Below are 24,812 nucleotides of genomic sequence, written 5' to 3'. Positions count from 1 at the left end.
CAGAAATGGGCTCCCTGCAGACAGCAGACAGCACTCCCTCTCTTCCCAACCACAAAATAGAACAGTCAGCAGGGGACATGAACAGGAGAACAGTTCAGACGGGGTCACAGACTCAGTCTTCAGAATTCTCACTCAGGGAACTGGGGAGGTGGCTTGGTGTGGAGGAATGCTTGCCGTGCAAGCATTAGGACCTGAGTTCAAACCCCAGCACCCATATAAAAAGCTGGTCACGGCTATCCTTGACTGTTACCCTGGCAGTTGCAGGCAGAGACAGACAGATAGGTCCTGGGAGCCTGCTGGAGAGACTGCCTAGACAAAAAATAGTAAGTTCCCAGTTTCAGTGAGAGACAGTGTCTCAACGCAGTGAGGTGTCTAGTGCCAGAGGAAGATATCTGATAGTCTGCTCTGGTCTCTGCATGTATGCATGCACACTTGAGCATGTACCACACACATACACCTACACACACACATACACACACACACACATACACACACAAACACACATACACACATACAGACACACACATACACACAAACACACATACACATACACACACAAACACACACATACACACATACAGACACACAGACACACACACACACACATACACACACATATACACACACACACACACACACACACACACACACACACAAAGAGAGTGAGAGAGTTATTCATAAACATTCAGAAATAATCTCAAACTGTTTTTAATTAAAAAGAAAACTCTGCCCCTCTCGGGAGTAAGGGAAAGCTAATCCATAGGGAGGCTTCCCATCTACCCAGACCTCACATTTTCCAAACCCAACCTCTTGCTCTCTCCCTGCACCAACTGGGAGGAAACAGCTTTGGGACACATTTTAGAGTTACACGAAGTTCTTCCTTTGGGAACTGGACCACTCCCTACTTCTGCAAACTGGCAGCCATTCAAGCAACCAGAAAGAGGAAGAACGGGTTTGGGCTCCCAGTTCACTCTCTCGGTAGAGCGTTCAGCTGCCACCACTGTGGTGAAAGTCACTGTCTGGGAGCCACTCAGCTCCACCTTGGCCAGAACGTCCCATTCCCAGACCCTAGAATAGAATGCGGAAACCTAGGCCTGCCATGGAACAAGGGCTCAGATAAGTTTTGAAACCTTTAAAGACCAGAGCACACCCCACCAGTGTCATGCAAGTATGAGGAAGAGCTGATAGATTATCATGGGTAGGTAACTGGCAAAGTGCCATCCCTAACCAAGAGGCTGTTTGCAGCTGAGGGCCGGTGGGAGACGCTGAGTGGATCGACCACAATGCTTAGGGCAGCAAGCGCAGGAATACCAGTAGTAGCTAACACAAGACAGAATCTAGGTAGTCTTCTGTTTGGTTTTGTTCCTGCTGTATTTGGCTGTTTAAGAGAAAGAATGTGAAGTGAAGAGGGTGCAGAGATCTGGGAGAATCTGAGAAAGGGGAACAATATGACCAAAGCATGTTGCATTAAAATACCTAGAAATAAAAAATAATAATAAAGAAAAAAAAAACGATGTGACATTGAAAAAAGGAAAAGGAAATGTCCTATAAAGTGCAATATTTTCATTAGTCTTTTAAAAGCATGTTTAAGAAAAGGCAAGGCGACTATACGTGCACACCCATGCACATTCACACACACTCAGCACACACACACAGACACCACAACATGGCTGTCTTTTAGGGCTCTTATAAGCTTTAAACATATTGTGTAAAGAAATTCTCAAACTCTTCCTTCTCATGTTAGAAAAATGGACCTCCTAATGCTCCTCCAGAGAGAATGACACTCTTTTCAAGGAGAGGCAGGAGGACAGGGAGATCAGAAGTCACATTCCCACAGCTCATTTGGATACAAAGCTGGGAGACTATGAAGTTTAAAAGCCTATTTAAAAAAAAAAAAAAAAAAAAAAAAAGACTTTCCTCCCCAAAACAAAGATTTAGCGTAACTACAAAATTATATTGAAACGTTACATTTTAGTGTTTTTGACAAGTGTGGTGTTGGCCTCACTAATCAAAGGGCTTCCTGAAAGCAGAAGACTTTTCAGAGAAGTCCTGAACAAAGAAACAGTACAGTGCAAGCACCTTCCCGCCCTCCCTCTGTCTCTCTCTCTCTGCCTATCTCTCTCTCTCTCCTCCTTCCCCTTCCCTCTCCCTCCCTCCCTCCTTCCCTCCCTCCCTCACTTTCTCCCTCCCTTCCTCTGTCTCTCTCCCTCTCCCCCTCTACCTCTCCATCCCTCCTGTCCTCCCTCCATCTGTCTCTCTCTCTGCCTAGCTCTCTCTCCCTTTCCACCTCCCCTTTCCCCCCTACCCCCTTCCTACCTCCTTTCCTCCCTCTGTCTCTCTGCCTATCTCTTTCTCCCCCTCTCCCTCTCCTCCTTCCCCTCTCCCTCTTCCTCTCCCCCTCCCTTTCTCCCTCTCTCTGTCCCCCCAGGATCTCTCTACATAGCCCTGGCTGTCTTGGGACTCATTATGTAGACCAGGCTGGCCTCAAACTCACAGAGATCCACCTGCTTCTGCCTCTACAGTGCTGAGATTAAAGGCCTGCGCCAATGTGTGTGGCCTGAAAGTATCTTTTCAGAGCGCCCAGGCCATCTTTCATAAATATTTACTGAGCCTTCACTCTCGCCTGTGCCAAGAAACTTTCTAAACACTGAAAATGCAGCATAAGAAAACTAAAAGTCTTTATATTTACAAATACACTGGAGGCTGAAGTCGAGGCTCAGCAAATCAGATTTCTTGCAGCTCTGACAGAAGACCCAGGTGAGATTCCCGGAATCTACATTGTGAGGCTTGTAACCCCGGTTCCAGGGGGTCAGGGGATCCAGTGCCCTGCTCAGGTACCTATACATACATGGGACACGTGCATAGTATAATTAAAATAAATCCTTAATCATTTACTCCAGTTTTAATTGCATGTGAATGCAGGTTCCCATGAAGACCGTAAGGGGAAGCTGGATTTTTCTGAAACTAGAATTACAGGCAGGTGTGAGCACCACATGTGGATAATGGGAACTAAACTCGGGTGAACCTTCTCTCCAGTCCCCCCAAATATATTTTTTAAATAAAGAAATTTGAATAAACAAACAAACCCAATGTTCTAGGGGCCACAAAAGGCAAAATCAACAGGGAGATTTTGGACAGACCACAGCAAAGTCAGACACTATAAAAGACACACACCAGTCTATCTGCTGATTATGTGACCCTGCAGACGTCAAGGAAGAATTAAACTGCTTCTAAGCCTTAAAAGCAAACATCACAGAAAAACTTCACTCTTTCTTGTTGAAGAGTTTTCTTATATGTTATACACTTACATATCCAAAGAATATAATTAATGAGTTTGGATGTATGCAAACACTCAGAAAATGGTACCCGAATCTAAGTCTGGACCTTTCCTTCACTGCTGAGCATCGTCCCATGCCAAGTAATTTCTGGTTCCCTCACCATCGCAGATTACCTTGTATTTCCTAAAACATACTGTGGGCGGCTTCCTTCACTCAACACATTTATTTTGAGATGCAAACATGTCAGACGTATCATTCTGTATTTCTACTGTTTACTCCCTCTACGGCTGCACTGCACCCCAATGTGGCAACTATCTAAGCTGAACCCAGCTTGAGGCTGCCTGAAAAACCTTCTTCCAACTGAATCCCACTTTCTATCTTTCTTCCATGAAGATTTTTGTCTTTTCCCACATTCTTTTCCCTGAAAATTCCTATCTTTCCCATTCTCTTACATCCCAGAGACTCTTAGACACATCACTTATGGGGAATAAGAGACATACATTTCCCCCAGAAGATCCCAAAATTCTTCCCGTACACTGCTCAACTCCAGGATCTTACCTGTGAATGTTGGACACACTTGCAGTGACCATGACCCCATAACACATCAACACCAGCACAAAGAGATGTACAGCATACCTTTAAGATATAAAAGGGGGAGATGCTAAATCTGACTCACCTCCTGATCTCCCCTCCCACCCATTCCAGAGAGCAAGCAATCAATTAACTCACGAGAGAACAAGTCAAATTTTTGTTCTATGGAGTCAGAACACTATCTCAAAAGGACACCAGGAAAACTGAACACAGTTTACAGTTGCAGCTCTAGGAATGTCTGGAATCAGTAAGTGGTGATGTTTAGAGCTGCTTTACAGCCATATAAAATTGAAAGCCCAAAGAGAATTCTTTTGGGTGGGCTTTATGTTTTTAAGTCTCAAGGCTATCTTTCTAAGTTTAAAAGTACCAGTACCAAAATTCCACGCCCAATATAACAGGGCTTTTTTTACACGGTGGCTGATTCAAAATATGCGTATTTTCCTAATGGTTTGTGCCGGTGTTCTGGTACCTTTACCAAATTCACAATATTCCTGAAGAGTCACTCTTAGAAATGTTAGTGTCTAAAGAATATGCCCTAAGAAGTGTCATTTCCTAGGTATTTGCAGTCTTCAGGTGTAAGCAGGTGTCTACACTAAGCTAAATCTCACATCTGTTAGAGAATGACTCATAACCCTAATACCTGCACTGAAACCTTTGGACTAAAACCAAATCTTCAACAGGAGGACAAGAAACACACCAACATCTGCAAAGATTAGGGAGGGTCCCCTGTTGGGAAGAACTAAACCTTATAGCATTCCACCTTTACGACTAAAGGAGGTCTGTAGAGATCTAGTCTTAAGAAGAAGAAACAAAGCAGACTTTCAACACTTAGCCTTATTGCTGGTTCTAGTCCTTCACGTGAGTGAAGGCTCCCACGACAACCCCATTAATTTACAATAAGGTTTCTACAACACGATCCCACCATCTTTTCAGTGCACGAGATATTTTACAATGTCATGCGTTTCTTACCAAGAATGACATCACAAGAGATTCAGACAATAGACATTAGAATTTATGAGACTTATACTCACCAACCAAAACAAAACACAACAAAATAAATGCCCAAAATGGTGGCCAAGGTGTGCCGGACCTCGGGGCTGGCTTTCCCAGGATGTAAGTAGATTCTGAACCAAAAAGCAGCAGACAGGGCAAAGAGCTGGCAAGCCACAAAGTTAACCTGTGGAGACACAGAATAAATACTTTCTCAGTGCTCTGCCTGTGTGTAAATCCACTTGTGGTTCTGTGGCCATTTATACCAAGATGCATCTGAAACTTAGGTTTCTCCCTCCCGGCTGAGGGTCTGATTGGAGGAGGGATGAGTATAAAAACCCCAGGCTGGAGCAAAGGCTTCGAGGTCAACAATGCTCATTTCTCAGAGAAAAGAAGGGTCTGAATCATCAGAAACTTCATGTACGGGGGATCTGATACACTCTTCTGTCCTCCTTGGGTACCAGACATTCAGGCAAAACACTCATAGATAGATAGATAGATAGATAGATAGATAGATAGATAGATAGATAGATAGATAGATAGATAGATAGATAGAAGAATGGATGAATGGATGGATGGATGGATGGATGGATGGATGGATGGATGGATGGATGGATTCATGGATGGATGGATTCATGGATGGATGGATTCATGGATGAATGGATTCATGGATGGATGGTAGGTAGGTAGGTAGGTAGGTAGGTAGATATAAGGCAATGCTTCTCAACCTTCCTAGTGCTGCAACACCTTAATACAGTTCCTCGTGTTGTGGCGAACCCTAACCGTAACATTATCTTGCTGCTACTTCATAACTGTAATTTTGCTACTGTTATGAATCACAATATCTGATATGTGGGCAACCCCCACGGGAGTTGAGAACCACTGGTCTATAGAGACAGGAAGTCTATTGACTTTTTGTTTTTCTGGGCACTTCTGTAAAAGGAAGAGTATATTATCTGCTAAGCCCTTGTTCTGTAGTTTAAATGTGAAGCACGTCCTACAAGCTGATGTGTTGTGACATTAGATTCCACAGCTGCTGGTGCTATTTTTTGAAGGTTGTTGTGTCTTTAGGAGGTGGAGCCTCACTGGAGAATGTAGGTCATCAGTGTGGTAAGCCCCATTTCCTATCTGGTCTCTGCTTCCTTACTATGGATATAGTATGATCTTTTTTCCCACCATGACATTTTCCCATGGTGAACAGGATCTCACACACACACACACACACACACACACACACACACACACAACATGAGCCAACTTCCTCCTTACGTTGCCAAGCATTTGGTCACAACAACAAGGATAGTTAGCCAATATGCTTTTTCCCCTGAAAACTTAAAAATGCAGTGTTTTGCCAAGATGGTCATCGAGTGTTTTCTGACCCACTTTTCTTATTTTAATCTTCAAGTTCAAGATGAGACACTGGACATGCATAAGAGACACAACCCACATTAGCCCTTTAGTGTCAACCACAGCCAAGTATAACAGAGAGCACACTCCCTCTGACACAAGTCGATGATCTGACTCGGAGGAGAATATTTTTGGGAAGGGGTGTGGGCGTGGCTTAGCAGTCATCTTGTGTGTGTGAGGTCCTGGACTTGATCCCCAGCACTGACAGTAAGGGAAAGAAAGTAAAGCAGAGAGGAAGAGAAGAAGGGAGGGGGGAGGGGGAGGGGGGAGGGGGAGGGGGACAAACCAAAGACAGAAGAAGAGATGGAGGGCGTTATCTAAAACTTTAAAGCTGGGTATGGTGGCTCAGGACTATAACCTCAGCACTCAGGGGTCAAAGCAGGAAGGTCAGGAGCTCAAGATGATCATCCCTGGTTGTCCTTATGAGATCAAGGGCAGCCTGGGCTCTCTGAGCAAGGAAAAAGGAAAGGGAGGGAAAAAGAAAAACACATAAAAAAATTCCTCAAAACCCATGGGAAAAAAAATCAGCTAATTTTCGAAAAAGAACCGACATGTATCTTTGCAGTTTAAACATAAGGCAAATCGGATTCCAAACATGTTGAGTGGTTATCAAAAGCTAGAAAAGTAATGTAAACTCTTTAAAGTATTAAAGAAGAAAACCAGTACCCAGTCACTTTTAAAAAACAAAGAGTTTTAAAAAAAAGATTTAAGTCATGAATAAAACCACAGGATTTCATCAGCGCTTTCCCGGGTCTCAAAGAGAGCGGCTGTTACTGATGCTCATTAGCTGCATTCTGGGGGACGTGCAGAAGGGGGAGAGGGAGGGGAAAGGGGAGGAGGAGGGGTAAAGGAAGGAAGGGCTCCATTGAGTTCACTCTATTTCCTCCAGAAAAAGCAACACTACTTTAGACCCCTTACAGAAAATGCAACTTTCAGAAAGTTTTTGTTCTGGCTTTGATGATGACTTCATTGTTTCCTCTGTTTGAAGATGTCTCAGCAGACACTCACACACCTGCTCCCACTAGACTCCACCTTAGGACCTTACAGGACCCAGAGAAACGGACTTAAAAGCCTACTCTGCAATCTTTGACCCTCTTTTAATCTAGGCTAAATGAACAACCAACAACTGGAATACAACAGTGAGGGTCAAGTGGGAGAGCTCTCGTGTAACCCAACAGAGGGGAGCTGAGGCAGGATTGCTAGTTCAAGGACAGCCACAGGCTGCATACTAAGATCCTGTCTAAACAAATGAAAAGGTGTGTGTGTGAGAGAGAGAGAGGGTGGGGGAGGGAGAGAGAGATTCTCTCCTCTCAACCCAGCAAGCAGCCTACAGTAGGGCATATTTATTCAGGAAACTGCCCACAGAAAAATTTGTTCCATTCCTTCTGTTTGGCCAGGAAATGTGGAACATTGGTAGAAGAGAAATGATTCAGGGGATACAGCAGTATTCTTTGGAACAGCAGCAACAGCACTGCCTGGAATCCAGTTAAAAATGCACCTTCTCTGGTACCCCAGATCTACTGAGTCAGGGCGCTTTATGGGTGGAATCTAGTAATGTGTTCGTGTGTCCCTCTACCCCATCATAATCCACTTCAAAACACTGGTGTGAAGGAAAAAGAATGCTTTCAATGTGCTAAATATTCAATAACACAAGCTAGCCAGGTATAATGGTATATATATATATATATATATATATATATATATATATATATATATATAGTGTGAGTGTGTATGTGTGTGTATATGTGTGTATGTGTGTGTATAATTGTGTATGTGTGTATATGTGTGTATGTATATGTGTGAGGTATGTCTGTATGTGTGTGTGTATGTGTGGGGTATGTGTGTTATATGTGTATGTGTGCATATATGTGTGTGGGGTGTGTGTGTGTATGTGTGTATATATGTGTGGGGTATGTGTGTGTATGTGTGCGTGTTTATAATTCCAGCACATGGGAGGCAGAGGCAGGAGTTTTAGCACAAACTTGAAGCCAACCTAGGTTGGGTGGTATGTTTCAGAAGCACCCAAGCTACACAGAAAGACCCTATCTCAGAAGCAAACCAAAAGAAAACAAAACAAAAAGAACATAGCCTACAAGTGATTGTGAAGTATTGTCTGAACTAACAAAGGTTCCTGGCTTGGCCAAACTTCAATGAGGTTCCTGCATCTTCTGGATCTATCTCCAGTTGTAGCAAGAACACACTCCATCCTCCCTGTCTGTCACCCTTAGTATTGATTTGTTTCATTTCACTATAACCTAAAATCAGCTTCAGACTAAAGAAGCTAACATACAGGACCACTTGAAGCAGCGTGTGCAATCTCTATTCACCTACACTACCAAAATTAATGTGTGCATGAGCCAAAGACAGGACTCACCAACTACTGTGGGCTGTTTCAAACTGACCTTCCCAGCATCTTCCTGCCGGGCTGGTACCCAGACTCTCTCCCGCCCAACATTCACATGGAAGCCCAAGCTTCTTCTGCAAGAAGAGGCGCCGCAGCCATGAATCCAGTCAGTCTCTGGGTTTTCAGCTCCTAAGATGAGGTTTACAAATCTGCAGCAGAGACAACCCTAAAAGCCAAGGCAGTCTCTCCGGAAAGGAGAAAGGTTTGGGGGTTTGTTTGGTTTGTTTTGTCTTCCTAATTTTCATTCTAAAAATCCGTCTTTGTGAAAAGGATTCAACATATACCAAATCCCCCCAGAGACTGAACCCCACCTTTCAGAAGAAGCACGGAGAAAGACAATGTGCCAGCATGTCTGTGATAGCCTTTATTAAATCCTCCACAACTTCAGAACACAAGTGGGTATTTCCTTTTCCACTGCGGTGGCCCTCGGAGGCCTGAGTGCTGCGTCCTCCAGAGGCACGTCAGGGGCTGAGGTTTCATTCTTGAGTTCTAAGGACACCGTCCCCACAATTGCAGTGTGCATACTCCACAGTACAAAGACAATGTAGAGACCAGCTGTTTTGTTGACCAGACTCCCAAACACCAGCCAGCGGGCAGGACTCAGATCTGGCCCGAGCTCAGTTTCTACAGCCTTTGTAAGATTTCGAAGTCACTGGAAAGAAATCAAACACACCCCCTAAGTGTGTTCTTATTCTACTAGCCCAGGGGTGCTGTGCTGTGATTTTCAAATGTGGCTTATCCCCCACACACACACACACACTACTCCCACACTCTACCAAAAAGCTGTTATTTGGGGATTTCTGTCTCATGGTCTTCATGGCTTTCAACTAAAAACAATCAGGACCTAAAAATATTGCCTTCCTCCTAAATGAAGAGAGGCAAGCACTTTAATTTTAACAGATAGCAAATATCAATAGTCCAAAAATGATTTCCCCTCCTCCAGTGGTGTACCAAGGTGGGGCAGGTGAGAGGGCAGACCGGAGCGGCTTTCCTCAGCTGTACTGCTTTGTATGCACCAAGACAAAACCAATGTGACTGAACTCGCAGGCCCTGACTCGAAGGGAAGTCATTTTCTACCACAAACAGTGCTCTCTGCCTTGCCCTGCCTCCCCACGCCCCAAATGAGGGGGGAAAAAAGCAGAAAGGAACTCAAACTGTGATTCCCTTCTGTTTCACAGAACAAAAAGTGTCTGTCTGTCCCACACCCTTTAACTACTTTTCCACTTTCAAAGAGATCCTTATTCCCAAAGCCTTGGAATGTCAACAAGACATGTTTTTAAATCTCCAAAGAGTCCATTTTCTTCCACTGCCCGTGGATAAGCAAATGTTAATTAAAGATGGATAGCCAATGTGCATAATTCTGCAAGCCAGCAAACACTTCAATGGATACCTCTTCTCATTATGAACATAAATGTCTTTTACTGAGTGTTTACAGAGGGTGGAGGACAATGACTCTGGCCACCACACTGAGGATTCCGAGGGCTTTAGGCCCTCGCCTGCTTCTCTAGACACAGGGAGACAATTAGGAACAACACTGCCAAGTGCAATGGCTGAGGTCACAGCAAAGTCCGTGGAGGTCACATGCCACCCTCCCTCTCGGTTCCTAGCATTCTTTTCTGCCAAGCATCCCCTGGAGAATCTTTGCTGGCTGCCTGTAGGAATGTCTACAGGCCATAACGAAAAACCACAAACCAGTTAAACAACGGAGACGGATCGCCTCGATTCTGCAGTTTGGAAGGCTGAGACCAGGATGCGGGGGAAACTGGCTTCTCTGGAGCCTCTCTCCTAAGGTTTACTGTCTTGCTCTGTGTCCTCACATAATCTTCTCTCTGTGTGTCAGTGTCTTGATATTTTCCATATAAGGACAGCAGCTATATCAGATTCCATATGGCCCATCCTCATCACCAGCTCTTTAAAGACCATCTCCAAACATGGTTACATTCTCAGACACGGAGCATGTGAATGAAAACTGTAACACTGCCCAATAAAAACCCTCTTCTCAAACCCATGCGTTAAAGTTGACATTACAGAAGACAGAGAGTAAGCAGAACCCAAGGCCAAGGCTTCAGGGGATGCTGTGGGTCTCCTCACAACCTGGAGCTACTGCAGGCTACAACAAAAGTGGCCACCCACGGGGCCACCCAGCTACTGGCTCTGCTTGAATGCTACTTGATAGTTCATTCTAGGTTTGTACATGCTGAAAAAGTTCAGTCCTTTAGCCTCTGTTTGAAACACAGAAAACAGTGACAAAAGGCACATTTTAAAGAAGTGTGTATTCTTGTGTACGTGTACTGGTACCGGAACCCATTTAGTCTCTTCCTCTGCCACGCCCCACCTCATCTATCAGTGACCCTGAAACTCACCAATTTGCCTAAAGGGCTAACCAGCAATCCCGGGGATTTACCTATCTCAGCCCCAGCACTGAGACCATTGGTGGGTACAACTCACACGTCCAACCCGGCTCTCTATCCTGATATAGCAAACACTCTACCTACTGAGCCATGTCCCCAACCTGGAAATCAGCATTTATTGGATCATGTTGTATGTCTGGGGCTCAACAACTGTCAGTTGTCATTCAAAGTGCTTATTACCTATTATCTAATCATCTCAGACTGTCAGCAACTGTCAAGGAAAGGAAAATACCAACTCTTTAAACACTCGGCTAGTTACACAGTAGCACTATGAATTGGCCCACCAACTCAGTGCTGTCCACAGAGAATTTGGAGTGATACCCCCAGAGCTAAAAGTCCTTGCTAGTGACAGTTTTCTGAGTGAAACTCTCCAAGACTTCAGAGTTTGCATTCTCACATACCAAGCCTCCTTCAGCAGTTCTGAGTAAGATGAGATTATCCCTCTTAATTCTCAGAGAAACAATCCGCACAGACTTGGTTATAGTTTAAACTGCACAGGAAGACTTCTGACTTGCTGTGTCCTGATACTATGTAGCATTGTACTTGTTACAACTCAGAATGAAAGCTCTTTAAAAATGGATGCAATGGGCACAAATGGTCACTCTGTCTCCCTATCCAGGACAAATGTAACCTACCCAGGAGTTCTATTTATATCCCTTGGCTTAGTTGATGGAGAAGAATGAATAGAATTCAGGACCGTGTAGGATCTAAAAATTCCCTGTCTTCAAACACACCATCATCCATCTCCTCTGAAAACAAAAGTTACTGTCACTGTTGGCCTGTTTAAAGAGCCAGTAATAAAGAGAGTGTGGCAAGCCCTTCTGTACCAGCCACATGACCTGAGCGTGGCCACACCTCTTTTATGTCTAAATACGTCTTTCATCTTCACAACTCTGAGGATACGCGAAGTAAGTGGTAGACAAAGAAATTAAGTCGCAAAAGGGTTAAGAAATTTATCAAAAGATCACCTATCAGAAAGTCAGTAGCAATGCTGGATTTGAATCCAGGGACTTTAAGGCTGAGAGTATAGCTCATTTTATACAGTGCCTGCACAGCGCCCTGGGTTTGATGCTATCCTCCGGTGTACAGAGAGTTCGAGGTCAGTCTGGGTTATGAAAAGCCTTGCCTGGCTCCTGAGTCCACCAGTGAGACACCTCATTCTCCAGATGAAGAAACTTGGCCCTAGTAAGCATTCTGGGTGACAGGGCTGCTGCACCTCAGAATTGGGACTAGGAGCCAGTATCCTACATGAAATCAGCTTCCTGTGGCTATAATTCATAGCTGGGAGAAAGCATTTTAAAAAGAAGAAAGGTATACTTAGGCTCACAGGTTCAGTCCATGGACAGTGAGCTTTGTTGCTTCTGGAACAAGATGGCACAGAACATCCCACAGGGGTGTGTAGGGTGAGGTCTGCTCACCTCATGAGGTCCAGATTATAGTCAAAAGAAGCAGGAGTCTCAACATCTCCAAGGGCACAGCCCAGAAACTTAGCTTCCTCCAATTAGCCTCACACCTTAATACATGGGCATTTGGAAGACATTTCAGGCCCAAATATGGCTACCTGACTCATACCCAGCAAGCCTTCCTGTGGCACAGCCTTGGATACAGTCTGCACAATTTAACTGGAAACTTAACTAACAGACCACCCTAAGAGAAAGGCTCTTGGCTGACCACTAGAATCAAAGGAATGTTAAAAAGAAAAAATAATAATTAAATTCTTTCTAAAGTTCCTCCAGAGACAAAATTGAAAACAACTGATATTTGGGCTCATGTAGGAATAAAGTCTTATCAAAGAACTCTGGGCATCTGGAGGAAGTAAGAGCTGCTGAAGAGGCCAAAAAGAGGATGTGGAACAATCGTGTATGATGTTGTAAGTTTGAATATATCAAGATCGACATATAGAAAAAGAGCCCTACTACTAGCAAGAGTGTGTTTGTGTGTTTGGGAGGGGTGCATGTTTGTGCGTGTATGTGTGTATGTGTGTGCATGCATGAGTGTGTGTAACGCATATAAACAACACGCATTTGTATAATGTCTACATGGCTAATATAAGACATTAACACTATATGTATATTAACATAAATGTACATATATACTTATGTATATGCTTGAGTGTATATTTATGTGTAGCATATATTTTTAGGAAATCTGAAATTTTCCATGTGACTCAGTTCCACCCAGCTGAGGTTGTCTTCAACTTCTGTCAGTCTGACTGAATAATAAACTATAACGTCCAGTAAAGAATTGTCACCAAGTTCTCAGTTATACGAGCAGATAACCTCTATCCACAGGATTGTAATGGGCATTCAGTGGGATGTGCTAACACTTTCTAAGCCATAAGATGCCTCGTGAATTAGCTGAACTACAAACTGTAAAGTTAGCTAGACAGTGCTCACACACACCCTTAATCCCAACACTGGGAGGCAGAGGAAGGTGGATCTACATCGGAAGTTTCAAGAGCCAGAGCTACAAAGAGAACCCCTGTCTTAAAAAACTAAGCAAAACCAAACAAAAACAAAAACTTTAAAGTGAGCTGCCTAGCAGACCACCCTGAGGAAAAGACTCTCAATCCACCACTAGAATCAAAGGAATCTTTCCCCCCTAAATTTGGTGGCATTATTTGGAGCAAACTCAGTTCCCAGAGCTGGATGGTTGAATGCAGGAGGAGCTGCACCAATTGCTTCAATTCCTTCCATTGCAGCAGCTTGGCCAAAACGTTCAGTTGTCGGTGGAGTCAATCCAAGGGTTCCATCTGGTGTCCTAGTGGCAGGTCCCCGGGGAGCTGGAGTACCTGGTGGCACAGGAGCAGGAGGTGTGGCACCTCTGATTTTTATGCTCATGGCCATTTGGCCCATCCCTTATCTCTTGTCCTCTAGCATCAAGGGACGTTCCCTTGAATCCTTCCTGCTCTCACCGCACCTCTTCCTCACGGCACCTGCGTTCCTCTTCCTGCAGAGTTCTAACTGCTTTCGTTTCTGAACCGCTGGGTACACAACTCCTCCAATCTCCGAAGCTCTTCTTGACCGTCTTGTCAAACCCTGCCTCGTTAGCATCAGCTTGTCCTCATGGCCTGCTGCCTCCACCTCCACCTTCTCACGAGCCTCCTTGATGTTCCGGTCCATGTGATCCTGCGGTGGCTTCTGCATCTCAATGAGCACCTTCCAGCGCATGGCGCACTCGGAAAGGACAGGAGCTGCTGATGGTGATGCTGCTGATGGTGCTTCCTTGGAGAATGCTGCTGCTCCTCCAAGTTAAAGGTTTTACTGCTCTGCATTTTTGCACCCTTGACTTGGATTTGAACACAGCCAAATGTCTGCCTCCCAGTCCTCTCCAACCCTGACCACCTCTGCCCACATGCTGCACGGCCTCTACCATCCTGAGAAAAAGCCAACGGAATCTTTAAGAGAAAATTTTTAATTGAAAATTTAAAAATTCCTCCCAAAACTGATATTTGGGCCAGAGATTCATCAGGTGAATACACTTACCACCAAGCCTGATGATCCGAATTCAGTTCCCAGGCCTCATTTGGTGGAGAGTGAGAACCATTTTCAGCAGGTTGTCTTCTGACCTCTAAACCCATGCAACACACACAGGGACCACACACACACACACACTCACCACACACACACACACACACACACACACACATCACTACGCACACACCACGCACACACATCATAGACACACACACACTCACCACACACACACACACAGACTCACCACACAGACACTTACCACATACACACACACCCACCACACACACATGCATACGCATGCGCACGTGCACACACACAAGTCAACTGGTCCATATGGAGTATATAAGACCATTCAGACAAGTTAAATTCTGCCCTGTCTTCCAGGACTGAGTGGAACATGCTGCGGGGACGCCATGCATCCTTCTTCCAGGCATCAAATAAAACCACATTTAAATGAAGCCCATCATAAGAAGCCATCTGATTTTTCACTGATTTCCTTTTATTATAAACATTAATAAATCCTCACTTTAACTAAAATGACGAGAATCCATTTCCAATAGAAGATGTAACAAATCAAATGGAGGGAAGACCTCATCCTCCACTCTCCTTCCTTCTAGACCAGAGAACACGCCTTAATAAGTTTCTAAGTTTAATTTCAATATTAAAGGTGGTTTCTGTTCACAGACATTGGTTTCTCCTTTGGCTTTGTTCAGTTATGATGTAATGACAACCCGAGTTGTGGTTTTCCACTCAGCTATGAGGGCGGGCATCTTTCTCAGTGTGTTGATTAATTCTGTCAACTTGATTGCATTAGAAAATGCCTTGGGCATTAGCCAAGTACTCCTCTGGGTAGACCTGTGAGGGTGTTTCTGAAGAAGACTGGCTGAGAGGGAAAGACCAAGCCTGAATGTGTGGCACCATGCCACACACTGGACCCAGACCGAGTGAGAAGAGAGGGAAGTCAGGTGAGCACTGGACCCCCTGCTCTGCCTCCTGACCCACCATGATGAGAGCAATCAGTCTTCCACCACCACGGCCTGAGCTGGTTCCACAGCCAGGGCCTCCCCTGCAAGCTGAACTGTATCTCCTGCCCTGTGCACCTGAGCAAGCTTCCCTTCCTCACGTAATTCCTCTATAGCAAGGCAGCAGTGAGAAAAGCAACCGACACACCGCACTCAGGCATCTCCATTAACCTGGATTTTTCAAAAGCTGCAGAGTACACCACAGTATGGGGCGGTCAAGGGTGAATGGCCATTCCTTGCTCCTTAGATATTTACAAAGAACCTGTCATTTCCAGTTCATCAGTCAGCTCTGGGTTTCTGTGATAAAATACTTGGGGTAAGCCAAGTATCTTTGGTTCGTGTGACAAAATACTTTGGGGCTAAACCAAGCCACAAAGGTTTTTGTGGCTCACAGCTACAGAGGTTTCCATCCATGGCCACTTGGTCCCATAGCAGTGGCCCTGTTGCCGGGCAGAACACCAGGGTGGGAAACACACGACGAGGAGCTGTTGTTCACCGAATGGGCACTGGGAAGCAAAGTAGGAGAGAGGAAGGGCCAAGGTCTCCACCAGCCCCTCAGTGCTGTACCCCACAACCATTAACTAGGTCCCCATCTTGCAGAAGGTTCTATCCAACACTGCCAATGACTGACAACCAATACCTCACCACCCTGGCCTTTGGAGAATGTTTAAGATCCAAACCAGTAACAAGGAAGATGCATTCTACTTCCTGTCCACCCAGAGGAGTTGCCAGAGAGGGGATAGTGACTGAACAAAACTTAAAGGGGAGCACTGAACATGCCCAGGCTAAGCCCCAAGAGCTTCCTTCATCAAGAACCAGCCTGTCTCCATGGAACAGTCCCAACCCTGTGCTTCCTGCACATTATCCCACCCGGGAGTCTTACCGCTAAGCAGCACCAATATGGAGGGACAAGAAGTCAGTTCCCTGCAAGAGTAAAGATGTGTGCAAGGCCTGACGGTGCGGAGGCAAGAGAATCGAGTGTTCAAGGCCTGCCCGAACCCTTGAAGACAAGGCTAGCCTGAGGCACTTGCAATAAATAAGGGAAGAAAGGGGCGTGGCTGGATCAAGTTCAGTGATAAGAGCACTAGCACAGCAAGCATGAGGCTGGACCCCGAACACTCCGCCAGTAATAGTAATCAGTCGTCTATAGACAGTAAGCCCTTTGTGATCCAAGGGGTCCATCATTATTCAAGTACATGTCAGATGATGAACACACCACCCACTGTTGTGGTAAATATTTAAAAAGTGGCTTAACCTTTTATCTAGCGATTTGTGGGTTCCTGTGGGGCCATCTGGAACTATGGGGATTTTTAATTTGATGCTCTACGCTGCCTCTAGGAACTTGGAGCAATTCACTCCACCACCCCTACTATGTCCCGGGTGGCCTACGACCTCCCCAGTGTGTCACATTTACACACTGTCCTCCACAGCCCGGTACAAACATGACTCACATCCATTAACTTATCAAACAGGTTTATATGTTAAACACTCAATCCACAAGCCCTCTACCCAATAAGATTACAACCAGTGGACAAAGATATAAACTGCCCATCCAGAAAAGATAAATTAGACCCATAGAAACCCTTAGAAATAATCATAACAACCGCACCAAGCTAGAGATGGGCTGAGAGGAACATACATGTCAGCTTCCATGTTACCTCTGTAATCTCCTCCCTCTTCTGCTCTTCCAGCCTTTCCCCGCCTACCTCTCCACCGTCCAATCATGTATTGTCTCAACATCAGCCTAAAACCCACCACAGCATTAAGTGTGCAGCACACACTACATGTTACAAATAGTATAGGATGAAGAGAACTCCCCACAAGTAACAACACCTAACTAATAGTAAACCCCCCACACAGTCTAGTAACCAGCGTGGCCTATCAGCACACGGATTGCCCATCATTCCCAAATGGCATTCGGGTTCATAACTGTACTTTAAAGAGGCAACATTCACAACTCAATTCCCAATCTCCTCTTTCAAATTCTTAGGTACCGATATTCACATTTGAAATATAGAAATTGATTTCAAAAATGAGTCCAGCCAGCATCAATAATGTGATAATGTAGTACCCTATAAAAAAAAAGTCTCTCTCCCACCTTTTCCCTTCCCCCTCCCTCCTTACACACACACACACACACACACACACAGTGTTTAGCTATTTCCTGTCACTTACAAGGCAATCAGTATAACTATCACCAATGTTTTCCCACTGGGTAAATTGAGGGTTAAATAAGGTAAAGAAGAAACAAAACAAGACAAGACAAGCTCCCAAATGGCTTCTTTGTCCCATAACCTATGTTGTCTCCTAAACAAACAAAGGAAAACTATCAGTGTTTTTCCTGGTAACCTTAAGATAAAATGTTATTACTCCAAAGTAAGTCTCTGCAGTCATACCCATCAATGATCATAATTATTACAACTATAATTACTATTTCTGTGGAAGATCTTAGGATGAGTGAGACCTTTGGGGACGAAGGTAAAAGCCGAGGGAGGGCTGCTGGCTTATGCAATACCCGGGGGCAAAACCAATTACCTCAGAATATGTTGTGAAACTCTCAAAAGTCCCAAAACAAAATTAATTTTAATTTGTCTTAATTTGAAAATAAAATACATTGCCATTTAGTTTTGATAAAACAAAGCTCTCGTGGGGCCAGGTGAAATACAGCACAAATGTCATGTCACCAAAAGTGGAGGAACCCAAAGACCTGGTGGCCACAGCAGAAAGGAGGAGGGTGGCTGTCAAGAGGGATGCTGTGTCTGTGTATTCCCTGGGACCTAGGCTATTCTGAGCTCACATTACACCATCACTTTCTCCAAAATATTTGTACGATAAAAGGAAATCAGCATGTGCCAAGAGGCAAAGCAACTGCCTGTCCTTAAGAACCACCCCTTCCTCAGGTGCAAAGACACAAATTGCCAGCTATAGACAAAGTTGATTTCAACAGTGGGCAAGCTTTCCTTTAGGGTTCATTGATTTTCCAGCCTTATCAGCTCTGTACGGGGATCACAGAAAAAATAACATTGTTTATAGTTTTGTTTGTTTTATTGTGACAGGGTCTAGGTAGCCCAGGCTGGACTAGAACTTCCGATCTTCCTGCCTCTGCCTACCATATGCCAGGATTACGGGCATGGGCCACCACACTCAGTGTGGATTTCCATTTTTAAAATCAGACTTCATTGTTGGCTCCCACCCTTCATTCACAGACGACACAACATTCCTACTGTTCCACGGGTGCTCTGGACAAGGCGTAGATTCTCCTACTTGACCAGAGCCAGTGAGCAGAATGGCTCTTAGCAACGCTTGCCCAACAAGACGCTGCTGTTTCTTCTTGGCATGGAAGCCATGTTCTTCTGCCTCTCTTCTCTTGCCTCTCCTCTCTTGTATCTTCTCTCCTTTGAGGATGCTGCCTCCCAGGGCCTGTGCCAGGCTTTCCTTCTGCCATGTTATAAGAGCAAGGTCACCTGTCACTTCTGTGCCACCAAAGCCCAGCCGTTGCTGCTGTGTTCTCTTCTCCGCCCAGATGTCTCTCCTGAGTTCCCAGGCACAGACCCCCTGCCCTTCTGCGATTTCAATCTGCCTGTAGGAGCTCATTGTTTCCCTCCCTCCGTTCATTCAACTCTACTATGTACCGAGAGTGTGTCTCAACCTTCCTACTGTCCCCCTTCAACATGGTGCTCATGTTGTGGCAACACCTCAGCTGCAACATTACTTTTGTCGCTACTTCATTGTTGTTTTGCTGCCGTTATAAATAATGATGTAAATGTCTTTGGAGGTAGAGGTTTGCCAAAGGGGTTAGGACCCACAGAATGAGAACCTGACGACTGCCCCACTCTGTCGTACACCCACATAAACAGACATAAGTGCTCACACCGTGTGTTGTGCCTCCTCTGCCATCTTACCCATCTTAGGTCCACTCGCTTTCTCCCTGTCCCCCTCCCTGCCGTCAGACCTGCGTATCATAATGGTAACTTACGATGATTCCAGACACTGTCTACCTGAGCTCCCACCCCGGCTCTGCCCATTTCTCCTCTTTAGTCCTGATCTCAGTTTAGTCACCTCCTGCTGGAAGCTTCCTCTCCTCGAGTTCCGAGACTATAGATTGCTTTTGCTGCCGCCCCTGGGTAGTACCCTCAGTGACCAGAGGCACATTCTTCTGTAGTGATCTCTTTCCTTACCTAAGCACAAACCTCCAAGGAAGGTGGAGGCCACGCTTCCTCAGTGGAGCTGAACGTGACTCAGCAAATGTTTATCCACCCCACACGGGGCCCCAATAACCAACCAGAGGAACCATTCAACCCAAACCTTGCTTGAAAAATTAGTGAATTTCCTGGGTGACTTACAGAAACATGGGCCAGGGCTGATTCTCTGACTGTTACATCCCCAAAGAGCTTACGCTGACTTGGGTATTGGTTTGTGGAAGTCACACCACTAACTCCCTTCCCAATTTGCAGGCACCACCCCCAGAAAGTATCCTCACTCCAGCAGCTGCTTACGACTGAGATGACCTTGGGAAAGAGCACAGTGAGTTCTGTAAGTCTCATGAACTTTGGGGCATTGTATGTTTCCTATTTTATGAACTTCCTATCCCTCCAAGCAGGACTGCTTCAGTTCAGAAGAAACAGCCACACAAATGGGTGCGTAGTGTCTACCATCTCCTTTAGGGGCTCAAAACTGTTAACGGATGAATGAAGAGAACGAACGAGAGTTAGGCTGGGAAGCAGAGAGGTGAGTGTGTCAGGAGGGATTAGGTAGATACAGGGAGACAGACTGGAGAACTGACAGGCCAAGGCCCATAGTCTGGACAGTCAGTGTCCGCTTGGTCTAGCCTGGGACAGACACTCAGAAAACATTTGTCACAGGTTTGAGGTGTGACTGTGTATGCTCTAGAACCATCATCAAAGCTGTGGCCCTTTGAGAGTCAGGCGACGGGTTTTCACCTTGTTCAGGTCAAATCCTGCCTCCCACCTTGAATGGGAGACACTACAATGAACCCTCCTGGTCGTACCAAGGAGTAGACCACTGGCATAGAAGACACATTTTAAAACCTTAAGAAAGGAAAATAAAAGCGATGTTATTACATATACCAGAGTGGCTCTCATGGAGGGGAAGGTTTTTCACAGTATACTTACCAAACCAATGAAGGGTCTGCATCTTTGGCTCCTCAAATCTTGTTTTAAAGCTAAGCAGAGTGCCTAGAGAGACGATCTGGCTGTTAAGAGCACTTGTTGGTCTTACAGAGGACTTGGGTTTAGGCTCTTGGTACCTACGTGGGAGGCGGCTCACAACAGTCTGTAACTCTGCTTCCAGAGGGTGTGACACCCTCTTCTGATCTCTGTAGGCACTGCATACTGACAGGCACGCGCGCGCGCGCGCACACACACACACACACACACACGTGTACACACACACACAAAACCACAGTGGACAGACATACACACAAGCAAAAATCCAAATATATAAAACAAAAACAAATGCATATAGCCAAAATTTTGCCTCCCCAAGTCTGTAGTTACCAAAGGCCTTATATGCCTAAATTGTTGCAAAGAAGTTGCCAACAAACAACCAGGTAAATGTGAAAATATAAAATTACTGGTGGCATATATAACATTTACTTTATGTATCATGAGTATACTTATCAATTGTGTATTTAATGGCAATATATTTCATACTAAGTAAAACTATATGCAGACATTGTTTCACTATAATAGATGACACCAAAACCGAGTGGTGGTAAAACACGTATGAGATTGTATAACTGTCCTGGGAAAATGCACGTCCTCTTCCGGTACAGCAAACGGCCCTTCTAGACCCTGCTTCCATAGAGAGGAAAGAAAAACCTTCCAACAGCAAAACTAGGATTTGAATCTCAGACTTCCACGTGACACTCACATGTTAAAGAAGTTTTAAAAGATACCAACCACAATCTCAGGGGAATCTTTTTTGGAAATGATGGATTGCTCGTGCTGGAAATAAATACCCGAGACCGAGTCAAAATGCACTTGGCTGTTTGCAAACCGGAACACACAAAGAAGAGTTTGGATGTGTTTGGCTGAAGAAGAGGTAAACCAGGGATCAGACAACTTTTCAAACTCTGCAGAATTGAGCCGCGCAGGTAAATATTTGGGAACACGGAGTTTAAAGGATGAGGGGTGGAAAGACGTAAATGTTTGGGAAGGAAAATACGTAAGACGCAGAGCAGCAAAACAGATGTGGCAGCACCGTAAAGCTCAGATGAGACCCTGAAGTTAACAGAGCAATGAAAACAATCAGGCTACACCGCGCCGGACACACTCCAGGTACACAGGAGGGGCAGGCTCCTCCAAACAGAACTGCTTCCTCCTGCAGGGAGATGGGGGCTCATAAGGCTCAGAAAGCTAATGAGGTTCAGAAATCCTAAGAACGTTACAGGATCTACAGTGCTCCATCCAAGGCTACGAACGCCATGGACCATCGCTGCAGAGAGGAGACTGTGTGTGACGCTGCCTGAGATGCAGGGCTCTGGGAAGGCAGCTCCAGGGGTGTGGCATTTGTTAGCCACCTTTGAGGCATCCACGCCAGTAACTTTCCACCCATGCTCCTGTGAGTAAGGGCTCACCTCTGCTCCTGTACCTGCTCACTCCACTGGTGTTCCTGTGACTACCCAGTCATACTCCCGTGAGTAATTCCAGCAACCCCACTGGCTCACCACGTGGGTGCTTTGTTCTGTCACAGCTGCCCTGAGGTTACTTTGTACCTTCTTATAAAGATCGCAACAGTCTCACTCAGTCACAGGAACCTTGCCTTCTGTCACTCTTTGGAGCTGTGCTCTCACTCAAAATAAAGCTGAAGAAAACCCAGGAGAAAAAGACTCAGAGTGTTAAGAGGATCTCAACAGGTATCAATGGCTCCCATGTCCAGTGTCTCCAAGAACAAAACCCTCCTCCTTCTTGACGCAGCATCGCTAAGTCATGTGCTCAGCCCAGAAAGGCAGACATTCTGCTTGAGTGAACGGGAAGACTAGCTTTTGTTTTGTCCAGAGATGAAAAGCAAGGGAAAACCAATCTCAAGGCTCCCCACCCCATTCACCGCCTGTCAATGCCCAAAGGTTCCATCCTGCCAGGGAAGCGAACGGACCGGTACAGACCAAGGCTGAGAGCAGCCGCCTCACGACTCCGAGGGTCAAGTTTACAAGCTACATGACAGAGGCCAACAACACAAGCCAGGCACTTTCTTTTATAGCCTGTGGCTTCAAATGAAAAATGAGGCTAATAACCGCTGGGTCTTCTGAAGAATTTATGTGCTTTAAATACAAGAATTTGAGGGAACTGAAAAATGGCAGTGCCCTAAACCTATCGAGAACTAACCACAATTCCAGTGGTCCACTGTGTGCATCGGTGTCTGAAGAGAATGTCTGTGAGTATACATAAAAGACAGATGCCAGGGACCCCCCCACTCCCCCTCCCCCCGTAGCAGTGATGCCAGGGACCCCATGCCCCTCCCATAGTAGTGAGGCACAGTTTATTTTGAGAGTGAAAACTGAGGTTGATAATGCATCTGTCATCATGGCTTGAATACAGTGTATCTCCTACCTGGATAACATTTGCTGGAGACATAGACCCCAGTGACATCAGGAGATTTGGACCTTTGGGAAGTGGGGCCTAGCAGAAGGTGGTTAGGTCACTGGGAGAAGCATCTTCAGAAAGAGTGAATCTAGTTCTCAGGAGACCCAAGGTAGTCTTTGCACGGTCAGTTGTCAAGTGAGGCCATCCAAGCATTTTCCATTTTCTACAAACAGCTGCTTCCTTTTTCCTCTCCTACAGCATAGTGACACAAAGGGACCTTCCTTGCCAAGGCCAGCAGATATGGCTACCTGGTTTTGAACTTTTACCCTCCAAAATTGGGAGCCAAATAAATAGAGGCAGTTCAGTAGGTAAGGGAGTCTGCTGCCAAGCATGGAGACCCGAGTTCAACTTCCAGAACCCAAAACAGAAAAACAGAAATAGTCATCTGACTTCAGCACACATATACAAATAAACAAACAGGGGCTGGAGAGATGGCTCAGCGGTTAAGAGCACTGACTGCCCTTCCAGAGGTCCTGAGTTCAAATCCCAGCAACAACACGGTGGTTCACAACCATCTGCAATGAGATCTGATGCCCTCTTCTGGTGTGTCTGAAGAAAGCTACAGCGTACTTACATATAATAAATAAACCTTTTTAAAAAACAAATAAACAAATATGAAGAAAGATATTGTGAACAACATTCAAGATATTGAAACACCTTTAGCACAGACATTGCTTTCTAAGTACAGTACAGAGACGAAGATTCTCAAAACAGTCTTTTTTCCCCTTGAAGAGAAATTGAAGGCACCATACAGTTTGTTAAAATGGTCACTGCAATGGGTCGTGTAGCCCTAGGGCATTTCCATGGTTGTCTGCAAGGAGCTGGCTACTGAGCTCACTTGCTTGTTTCCTACTCTGCTTTAAAATAAAGGAAGTGCCCTGGCTGTGAGCACAGAATCTGGAGCCTACCTGACCTTCATCGGTATTCACCCACCATCTATTATCTTCATCTGTAAAATGGGCACACACCCGACCACATTCAGAGGAAATAAGGCTTTGTTGCCCATTAAGATACATAAAATCATCGTATTCCTATCAGTGCCAAGGACTGTGTTAATGGAAGATGCCAGTATTTTATTTCAAAACTAGCTGTTTTATGCTGAGCCTTTTTTATTTTTATTACATTTTTTAAGTGTATGTGTGTGTGTGTGCGCGCGCGTGCGTGCGCGCACATGTGTACACTGCCTTTGTACAAGTGTGGAAGTCCAAGGATAACTTGAGAGAGCCAGTTCTCTTTTTCCACCACGTGAGAACTGGGGATCAGAGTCAGATTGTCAAATTTGGTGCAAGCGCCTTTATTTACCTGCTGAGTGTCTCACCAGCCCTTACAGCTTTTCCTTTAAACAGGTCCCTTAAAGGATTCCAGAGAGAAGTAGAAAGTACTCATTTCTTTTTAATTCCATTTCAAAGACGACGGAGAGGTTAGACTCACAATTGCAATTACAGTTAAGAACAGAACTCGGCCGCTTGCAAAGGTACTTCACACAGAGAAGAATGCCCACGTTCCTTCACAGTCTAACTCGCCCACCAAGAATGACTGGCTACTCTGAGAACTCAGAACACAGTAATAAGGGCCTTGCTGGGGAGGAGTTCATCAGTGAAAACCGCCGATGTTAGTCACTTTCTGCCA

At 45.2% G+C, this 24,812-nt stretch overlaps 1 protein-coding gene across 3 annotated transcripts in view; it reads right to left on the bottom strand.

Moving 5' to 3' along the window:
• Positions 1–24,812, bottom strand: part of MBOAT1 (membrane bound glycerophospholipid O-acyltransferase 1) — a 100,914-nt gene that overhangs the window by 45,134 nt on the left and 30,968 nt on the right. For all 3 annotated transcript variants that reach the window (XM_080918304.1, XM_080918305.1, XM_080918306.1), the window contains exons 2-3: positions 4,901–5,046; positions 3,837–3,914 (exon numbers count right to left, since the gene is read on the bottom strand). In XM_080918304.1, the coding sequence (XP_080774430.1) occupies positions 3,837–3,914; positions 4,901–5,046 (224 nt within the window). The remainder of the gene's footprint in view (positions 1–3,836; positions 3,915–4,900; positions 5,047–24,812) is intronic.

The sequence above is a fragment of the Micromys minutus genome, assembly GCF_963924665.1.
Source record: "Micromys minutus genome assembly, chromosome: 6".
NCBI lineage: Eukaryota > Metazoa > Chordata > Mammalia > Rodentia > Muridae > Micromys > Micromys minutus.
This window is presented reverse-complemented; position numbering and strand designations above follow the sequence as displayed.